Source organism: Sebastes fasciatus, chromosome 8, assembly GCF_043250625.1.
Source record: "Sebastes fasciatus isolate fSebFas1 chromosome 8, fSebFas1.pri, whole genome shotgun sequence".
Lineage (NCBI taxonomy): Eukaryota > Metazoa > Chordata > Actinopteri > Perciformes > Sebastidae > Sebastes > Sebastes fasciatus.
In genome coordinates, this window is record NC_133802.1 from 34,540,673 (window position 1) to 34,551,294 (window position 10,622).

A 10,622-nucleotide genomic window follows, 5' to 3' on the forward strand; every position below is an offset into this window, starting at 1 on the left:
CATGAATTTTTCCGACATACTATACTATGACTTTTTTTCATGAAATTTAAAAAAATACTATACTATGACTTTTTCTTCGTGAATTTTTCCGACATACTTAAGTCTTTTTTTATGAAATTTTTCGACATACTATACTATGACCTTTTTTTAATGTAATTTTTCGACATATTATACTATGACTTTTTATGAAATGTTTCGACATACTATTCTATGACTTTTTTCTTGAAATTTTTCGACATACTATATTATGACTTTTTTTCATGAAATTTAAAAAAATACTATACTATGACTTTTTCTTCATGAATTTTTCCGAAATACTATACTATGACTTTTTTTATGAAATTTTACAACATACTATACTATGACTTTCTTTCTTGAATTATTTCGACATACTATACTATGACTTTTTTATGATTTTTTTCGACATACTATACTTTGATTTTTTTTAATTAAATTTTTCGACATACTATGCTATGACATTTTTTCATGAATTTTTTCGACATACTATATTATGACTTTTTAATGAAATTTTTCAAATTATTATACTATGACTTTTTTAATGAAACTTTTCGACATACTATACTATGACTTTTCCTTCATGAATTTTTCCGACATACTATAGTATGACTTTTTTCCATGAAATCTTTCAACATACAATACTATGACTTTTTTTTATAAAATTTTTCGACATACTATACTATGACTTTTTTAATAAAAGGTTAGGCATGGAAGAATATCTAACCTTGAAGATCAACTTATTGTTGTGGCAATACTTGAAGAAATGAAAGGAGTGTTCAACATTTTCTCATCCAACAAAAAGAAAAAAGAAAGAAATTGTGAGATTTTTAAGATGTCTACCTATTCCACCTTAATATTTTATTGTGTTCAAAGTTACTTGTATGGCACAATCACAATTCTAAGTGTATTACATAAGATGAAGAAATGCATTAAAACATAATTAGATATGAACCAAAATCAATAATAATACAATATAAAAATAAAAACAGAATTGATCCAGTCTTTATTAAGTTCATACAAAGTGTAACAGTGATTTTCATTTAGATTTACAGTCTCTATATAGCTTTCCTTTTAAATTAGAATTTGATCATTTGTAATTTCACTTAATCACAGACTAATGACACATTTTACTGATTGAGAGATTTTTTTGTTTGTTTTTCATTCGAGAGAGTATTTGTGATATCACTGTGATTTCAATATGTTTACACAGGATCTGCAAAAGAACAGATAATACAGGTTAGACCGATAATTTCAGTGAAATTTGTAAATATCTTATTAATATTATTTGTCATTTAATCATTTTTATTAATTACTTAAACGTGTTGTTCCACTTTAAATAGAAATATGGCCTCACTAAATAGCTGGATGGTTTTGAATTTACAGATCGAAACCTAAATGTAGGATTGACTGTTTTTTTTTTTAGCAGTTATTATGTTGAAATATTTCTACATTACTGTTATTTTTTTTTAACCGTCTTTCTTCTCACATCAGGACCACAGATTAGCTTCAGCAGAGTGAAACAGCCACGAAGGGCCTTTGAGCTACTTACACTGACAGACGTAAGCCACCTCCAGGTACTTGTACGTGTTGACGCAGGGGTCTCCAAACACCGAGGTGCTCGCTCTGACAATACAGCTGTTTTTTCCATTACAGCTGTGGATGCAGATTAATGTGAGTGAATACAGGTTTAAATGGTCACTGAGGTTCATTAAATCTGGGCAGTGGTGGAATATAACTATGGCGATTTACTCTACTACTGTACTTAAGTACAATATCTGAAGTACTTGTACTTCACTTGTGTTTTCTTTTCATGTTACTTTATACTCCTACTCCACTACATTTATCAGCTTTAGTTACTCGACAGCAAATTTATTGTAATTGGGGACCGAGGACGGATTAACTCCTCCTGGTGTGGTAGTAGTACTTTAACTTAGGTAAAGGCTCTGAATACTTCCTCCACCACTGCATCTGGGTGTCATTTGAGAGACGGCATCATAAATCTGTGCAGCTGGTATATTAATGTTAATATGGACTGTGATTTTTGATTTCCACAATCCTCAACCTGGAGTCCAAATCAACAACGAGCGGCCAGCTGTACCTTTCAGACACTTTGCTCGTTGGCCCCGAACAGTCGACGTCCTGGAGTTGAGAAGCAGGTCGTTTGTAGGAGCATGTGGTGCGGTCACGACGTCCAAAATCAGCACCGTACACTAATATAACCTGACCTTCATCTGATGAGAAGAGGAGGAGACAAAGTGAGCAGGTATAATATTTAACTGGAGCGTTGAAATAAAATGAAAATATTAATTACACAAAGAAATAGTGATCTTACCACAATATAGGGGTGCCAGACTTTGCTCACATACAACGAGCTGAACTGTCGAAGCAACATCAATCAGATTAGACATCATCACACTATTAAAGGCCTGGTCACACCACAGAGTCGCACATGTGGCGCACACGACATTCATCTGAGCGTCTTCACCACAGGTCATTTTATACAGAGGGGTCAATGAAATGTCTCCTATGGAGACTAACATCATCACACATGAATCCAGTTGGGCTCAATGGATCCACCAGAGTCTCAACTTTACAGTGAGACCCAATTTATGGAATTCAACACTGTTTAGGGACCCCAGGATGCAGAAATATTCAAACACACCATTCTTAGAATAGGAGACAATAACACATTTATACTGCATTCAAACAACTGCATGTGGGCATGTCTGTAAAGAGGAGGCTTGTGGGTACCCATAGAACCCATTTACATTCACATATCTGGAGGTCAGAGGTCAAGGGACCCCTTTAGAAAATGGACATGACAGTTTTTCCTCGCTAAAATTGCGTTATTTAGCCTCCTTCCTGACATGGTGTCTTCACTCTAGCTCCAAAACTGAACCTACTAGATCAGGGCTCAGCAACCTTCACTATCAAAAGAGCCATTTTAGGCAAAATAATAAAAAAAAATCTGTCTGGAGCCGCAAAACATGTGATCATAGTGATGAAGGTAACACAGTTTATAGTCTAAGTATATAGTATATAAGTCTAATGCAGTGAGGGCCAAAGAGACAATGCACTACGGAGTATTAGGGCCACATTGAGGGAAAAACATCTGAGATTTACAGAATAAAGTCATAACTTTACGAGAAAAAAAGAAAATAACACATAAAATGACTACTCTATATCTATATTGACTTTATTCTCATAATATTATGACTTTATTCTCGAAATCTCAGATTTATTTTTTTCCTCAACGTGGCCCTAATACTTCGTCGTACCGTCGTACCGTCGTACCGTCGTACCGTCGTACCATAGACCTACAACAATGATAAATAAAACAATAATGTTAACAAAAAACAGTTATTCATTTCCATTTTTTTAAATCCACAGGGAGCCGCTGGAGAGGAGCTGAAGAGCTGCAGGTGGCTGACCCCTGGACTAGAGCCTCTGAAAGACAGTAAAGTCAGTCGCGGGTCTCAGAGGGTTATGTGTAATGATCTGTTTGCTTTTTTCAAAAAATTACCAGCATCTGTAAAAGTGGAACAAAAAGTATTGGTATTATATCAAATTTAAAAAGTCTGGTACCGCCCATCCCTAATATTTGGTGCTAGAAGCTTGGTGACGTAGTGAGCACTCGAAGCAATAATTGATGAACTGTCGTAGCTCGTTGAGTATCGAGGTTTACTTCGCCCCTCATGTTTAAATCCACTGATGACAGACCCTTAGAGTAGCATGAATCAAAGATTCCAGTAGAATGAACTGATTTTGTCTTTTTGAAAATGCGGTGTGAGCGAGCGTTTAGACTTCACATTCATTGAATGCAGACGTGTGACTGACTTGCTGGGAAGCAGGTGTAGTTGGTCTCCAGGTATTTATAGATTCCTCTGCAGGGATCAGAAGTACGGACGGCGTTTGTGTTCAGCTCACACCATTTCTTTCCATCACACCTTCAGGAAACACACATAAAGACAGCACATACTGTATCAAAATGTACTGTAAATTAAAATACAGTTTGGGCTAATATCAGAGACTGTAGAGATGTTTTGGGGGGGGGGGGATGTACCGTTTCCTGAGGACATCGGTGGTTCCCTGCTGAGAGCACTTTGTGTCGGAGAGCTGTTGTGGAGGTTTTCCTTCACTGCAGGTCTCAGTGTCGGCGCGTCCGTACAGAGCTGCCTGCACACTGATCACTCCATTCTCTGTTACACAGACGGTCACATTACATCAGTTATTTAAGTAGATAACAGCAGCTGAATGTCTGTCATAATCTGTGATTACTAGACGTATTCTTATCTGCTTAAAGGGACTGTTTGTAAGAATCAGAAATGCTTGTTAACAGCGACAACTGTGGCCGTTAAGTCAATGAAAGTCAGCGTCGGGCTGACGCTTGTGCTCGCTCTAAATAGACATGAACGAGCATCGCTCAACACAGTGAGGCGACACACGTCAGCTAAAAGCACAATATCACTCTATATTTCAGCTGCTTGGCACCCGGTCGGAGACGATAACGTTTCTCTCTGCAGAGCCCCGTCACTTCACAAGACACGGGAAACCTCTGTTGGTCTGGAGGAGCTGCAGCAGTTATTTCTGCACAAACGTCCACTGAACATTCACTAGATATTCTCAGAGCTAAACTAACTCTTCTGCAGTGTGGAGTGAGCAGCATGCACACGAGGTGGAGCGAGCTGAGTGAAGGCAGGCAGAGGAGCAGAGACTCCGGTCCTGGAGACCAAAGCTACGGTCTCCCCCGCATCCTCCGACCGCGGCCAACACTGTTTAACAGCTTCACTAGATACAACCAAGAGGTTCTGGTGCTTCACTGTGGTTTGTGTTGGAGTCTGAGTCTGAACAGCGTAGCCACACGCGAGTGCGCATAAGCGAGCACGCATGGGACACCGACCCGGGTGATTTATACGTGTCAGAAGTTACAGACAGTTCCAATAATAATTATAATAATAATTATAATAATAATAATAATATGTCTTATTACAGCAGGAATAGAAATATCTAAATGATCTGAGGTCTGTACTACGAAGCGGTTAGCGAGGTAACTTCAGGGTTTAACCCTTCAGGGTTTTCCGTCCTACAAAGGTGGTTCACTTCTTACCGGGGTAGATCGCCATAGTAACTGATGCTGAACAGCTAACCTGCTCCAGATCAGGTCACCGAGCTCTGATTGGTCAGTAGGATGTGTTTTCATACGAGTTGATCTCTCATCTGGAACATAACCTGCTCTGGAGCAGGTTAGCCATTCAGCATCAGTTACCATGGTGATCTGGAGCAGGTTAGCCGTTCAGCATCAGTTACCATGGTGATCTGGAGCAGGTCAGCCGTTTAGCATCAGTTACCATGGTGATCTGGAGCAAGTCAGCCGTTCAGCATCAGTTACCATGGAGATCTACCTCGGTAAGAAGTGAACCAGCTGAAGTTACCTTGATAACCGCAAATCCTGCTTCATAGTACAGACCTCTGATATGAGAATTTCAAACTGTTGATCTCCTCAACAACAACAACTTAAAATTGTCTCTTTCAGAGTTTCCTATCTTACTTTTAATATATAAATAACAAATTTAAATATTGATGCTACACCTTTAAAACGTATGATAAGAAGAAAAACCAAGCGTCCATGTGAAGCGTTCAGTTAGGTTTCTCCTCAACAAGCCTCCACACTTATTCGGTCACTTCAAGTCTTTCAACCTAAATGTGAAAACTTGAGTTTTGAGTCTCACCACAGTTCAGACGTTGAACAGCGATGCCGTCGTCACAGCTGACGACTCGCTCTGTGGAAACGTCTAAAACACAGATATGAGGTTATGAGTTCACGGCCGATACGTAAAGAAATATGTGTAAACATTAAGATACAGATATTTACCTGCTGTCATACAGGTCGCTGCCAGCACTGAAAAACACAAATCACTGTCACACTGTGTTTCAGACAAACATCTGATCTCCTCGTCTCTCTCCGGTTGTTGTTGTTGTTGTTGTTGTTGTCGTTAACCGGATCTTGTCTCCATAATGTGTTTACTCGCACACCGACCGGCTCGTTGTGTTTCACCGTGTTCACCTGGCTAACCTCAACACCTGTCTGTCTGTCGTCGTTAACACCTGTAACACCTGTAACACCTGTCTGTCTGTCTGTCGTCGTTAACACCTGTAACACCTGTAACACCTGTAACACCTGTCTGTCTGTCTGTCGTCGTTAACACCTGTAACACCTGTAACACCTGTCGTCTCCATCACGGATCGTCATCGGGCTTCCTGCTGGTGGTGTTCGGCTAAAAGAGGTCCCCGAGTGGATATTCCGCTTGTGAACTTTGGTTCTGCATCACATGCATCAAATCTTTTTTTGACGTTAGAGATCAAAAATAAACTAATTAAACCAAATAAACCAACTACGAGGACGAAAATCCGTCTGTAGACGGAGCACACATTAAAACCCATTGACCCATTAAAACCCATTAAAACCCCATTAATCCATTAAAACCCATTAAAATCCATTAAAACCCAATTAACCTATTAAAACCCATTAACCCATTAAAATCCATTAAAACCCCATTAACCCATTAAAACCCATTAAAATCCATTAAAACCCCATTAACCCATTAAAATCCATTAAAACCCCATTAATCCATTAAAACCCATTAAAATCCATTAAAACCCCATTAACCCATTAAAACCCATTAAAATCCATTAAAACCCATTAAAACCCCATTAACCCATTAAAATCCATTAAAACCCATTAAAACCCAATTAACCCATTAAAACCCATTAATCCATTAAAATCCATTAAAACCCCATTAATCCATTAAAATCCATTAAAACCCATTAAAACCCCATTAACCCATTAAAACCCATTAAAATCCATTAAAACCCATTAACCCATTAAAAGCCATTAAAAACCATTAAAACCCATTAAAAGCCATTATAACCCATTAAAACCCATTAACCCATTAAAACCCATTAACCCCCAACATCTCTACAGCTCAATGGTTCTTCTTCTTCTTCTTCTTCTTCTTCTTCTTCTTCTTCTTCTTCTTCTTCTTCTTCTTCTTCTTGTGTGTGGACATACATACATACAAATAAATAAATAAATGAATAAATGAATAAATGAATAAATAAATGAAAAATAAATAAATAAATAAAATAAATGAATAAATAAATAAATACATAAAAATAAACAAATACATAAAATGAAATACATAAAAGTGAACAAATAAATAAATCTATAAAAATAAATGAATAAATAAATATATACAATTAAAATAAATAAATACATACAAATAAATAAATAAATGAATTAAAAACAAAAAACAAACAAAGTCGTATTTGTAATGAAAACAACTATTGTTAGTTTCAGCTGATTATACACTAATGAAAACATAGTTATGAATATTATATTCCATTTCTGCTAATAGATCCACTGAAATGTTACAAACTGGTCCTTTAAGGTTTAATGAAGCTCTCTTGTTTAGGATAAACTTTATCAAGACAATTTCATTTAAAAATTTATTTCGAACATGTAAAAATAAATAAAAAAGAGAACAAGTGGACAATCAGAAAAAAGTAGTATTTACAGGAGAAGATAAGGTCAACGATATACCGTGTGATCTGGAGAGGTCATTTGTTTGTGTCATGTGCGTGTGAAGTCCACCGTCATGAGCTGACACACGTAAGAGAATGTGATGATGTCACTTCTACCAGGACGTCGAGCTGTCGAGACGACATCACTGCTAGAAGATCTATTGGTTTGATTTGAGTTTCTCACCAATCTTATTTAAATCATAACTGTATAAAGAGTTCAAACAGCAGTTTAATGTGATGTAATTAACATAAAGTGTCTCGTCAAACTCAGATTGAGAAAATGATTTCTGTCAAAACAAAACTTGTTGTACTTTTGTTGACAAGGAATCAATAAAGTAAAAAACTAAAGTGATTAATTACCGTAACTCGACCAAAACTGGATTAAAAAAAGAAATGCAAATGACTCTGAACATTTTTCTAGGAGCTTTTATCCAAGTTATTCCTGCTCCCCTCAGGATGAATATTAATAACTTTGGTGATCCTCTGCCGTTTCTTCTAGGAGTGTGTGTAAGCAGCAACACTGAGTCTACCCGGTACACTAAAACTCCATCAGATATAATAAAAGTCCTCATCCTCTTCAACAACAATCGTATCTAATCAAAACCCCAAAAAAGAATTTATACAAACAGAGTAATTATTATGACTGCAGTCACCAGTCGGTAGTGTACTCACACAGAGTGGTGCTGATCCTGAAGCTGAACATGGTGTGTTGGAGGCAGGTGAGTCTCTGGACTGATGGAGGCTGAAACAGACACACCTGGCTGTATTTATTCTGTTGGGTCCAGAATTGTGTTTGTTTTAAATGAGAAACCCAGCCGGCTGCTGTCTCATGATCCAATACAGTCTCAAATGTAAACACACAGTTCAAGCCTGAATGTATGACTTATTGGGTTTAGCAGATAAAAGATAATGAATTACTTCTACGGGAAAGCTCGTATGAAGTGTGTTTACAAAGTGCATTACTCATTGTGGACCTCTCCCTCTGTTCAGACACATTACTTCAGTCTGACAACAATAAATGGTTCATGGCTCCTTTTAATCAGCAGTTTCCTTATAAAGGACTGATTGAACAGAGAAGGATTATTCTGGCTTTTACAACAGATAAACAGAAACTACTGAGACATTGGAGGAAATAAAACCACCCCTTCATGAAGAATGGGCTACAACAATGGCTCAGTTATCAGAGGGTGACACAAGCCATTTTAATATTTAATAGCTAAGCTTGACTATATATATTTATTTATATATATAAATATATATATATATATTATTTATTTATCTATTTATATATATATTTATATATAAATATATATGTATTTATATATATATATATATATATATATATATATATTATATATATATATATATTATTTATTTATCAATTTATATATATATTTATATATAAATATATATGTATTTATATATAATATATGATATATATATATTATATATATATATATATTATATATATATATTATATATATACTGTATATATGCAGTTCAGATAAGTTATAAATCTTAATGGATGATAAAAGATATAAATTCTACCAAAAGCTGCACACACTTTTCTCCAGAGATGTGGCAATGAGGAGCCATTTTTGGAGTTTTTTTTATTTGCAATGTTTTATTGTGACCATGTGTACGGTATCGACTGCACTGTGTATATTTGTGTTATTATTTATTTTTGATATGGAACCACAATCAGAAGTAAAATCAATCGATTGATTGATTGATTGAAACTGTTTTAAAGAACCTTTGAGCTTTGGTGGATGAGATGTTATAAAGATATATATATAAGATATATAAGATATTGTCATGTTCTGGCTGTGCCAGCTTATTATTATTTACTTTTGTGATTTGTGATTTGGTTTATTTGTATATATTTCCGGTGTTTCCTGTTTTATTTTGGTAGTTCACTCCTCCTGTGTCTTGTCTGGGTTTACTTCCCTCCTTTGTTTGTTTTCCCGCCTTTTGTTGATTGTCTGCCCCGCCCTGATTTGTGTCACCTGTGTGTAATCTTGTCTATTACTTAAGCCTGTGTGTTTCCCCTCTGTCCTTGTCGGTTCGTTTGTCTCTCCAGCCCCGTCTACCTTGTCCTCCATGTTTCCTTGTTTCCTCCTGCTCTATCCTGGTGTTCCTCGTGTTTCCCTGGTTTGTGATTTTTTGGTTTTGATCCTCTGTTTGGTTTTTGTTATTTGTTTCTAATTGTTGTTTGGTCCTTGGTTCCCCTCCCTGCCTTTTTGTGTTTTGGATGTGTTCAGCTCGATTAAAGCTCGCTTTATTTTCTAACTACCTGTCCTGCCTGTCACTCTGCGTTTGGGTTCACTCTAAAGACTCATCACACGACAGATATATAAGATATAAAGAGGTGAGGCAGACTGTTGAAGAGGATATATTTGTTTATTGATTAAACTCAAATCAAATCAATAAACCTTCGAGCAGTGATGTCGTCTCGACGGCTCGACGTCCTGGTAGAAGTGACATCATCACATCCTCATACATGTGTCAGCTCATGACGGTGGACTTCACGCTTTGTTGACACACACAAATGACCTCTTCAGATCACACGGTATATCGTTGGTCTTATTTTTTCCTGTGGACAGAGATTTAAAAACCAATCAATAATAGCACATCAGAGGCCTCAGAAGTTACAGGTTTACACGTTGACTTTCTTTGCCTTTTCTCAACTAATTATGTAAAACTTTCTTTATATAGCACTCTCCAAAACCTGGTTATAAAACGCTTAGAACAATTTAAACAAAATACAATTAGTGATGTAAGGTTACACCACATTATCAGTCACAAATGATCGTTTTTCTATCTCTTATCGACAGATAATCAATATTTACCTTCAAAGTTAATCTCCATGCAATGTTCGTTTCCACCTCCGTTGCTGGGCTGACCTTTGGGCCAGCCTTCGTAGTCAAACACGGAACCATCAGTCCACAGCCACACACCCTCCTGAAAGAAAAAGGTTTAACTTCAGTTGTGTTTTAACTGTGGTGCCTTTTATCAAACATCGG

At 36.6% G+C, this 10,622-nt stretch overlaps 1 protein-coding gene across 3 annotated transcripts; it reads right to left on the minus strand.

Annotated features, from left to right (window-relative positions):
* Positions 1-787: 787 nt before the first annotated feature.
* LOC141772038 (L-rhamnose-binding lectin SML-like) lies at positions 788-10,168 on the minus strand. Of its 3 annotated transcripts, XM_074642711.1 has the most exons (10): positions 10,032-10,168; positions 8,272-8,341; positions 5,891-5,917; positions 5,748-5,810; positions 4,082-4,217; positions 3,856-3,965; positions 2,351-2,395; positions 2,117-2,249; positions 1,568-1,671; positions 788-1,231 (listed from the first exon to the last, which is right to left on the minus strand). In XM_074642711.1, the coding sequence occupies exons 2-10, from the start codon at positions 8,300-8,302 to the stop codon at positions 1,221-1,223; spliced, it is 660 nt and encodes a 219-aa protein (XP_074498812.1). In that variant the 5' UTR covers positions 8,303-8,341; positions 10,032-10,168; the 3' UTR covers positions 788-1,220. The 3 variants fall into 3 exon arrangements, with proteins under 3 accessions (XP_074498812.1, XP_074498813.1, XP_074498814.1); XM_074642712.1 differs by lacking the exon at positions 10,032-10,168 and having other exon boundaries at positions 8,272-8,905; XM_074642713.1 differs by lacking the exons at positions 8,272-8,341; positions 10,032-10,168 and adding an exon at positions 6,142-6,172 and having other exon boundaries at positions 792-1,231; positions 5,891-6,103.
* Between the last annotated feature and the right edge of the window lie 454 nt (positions 10,169-10,622).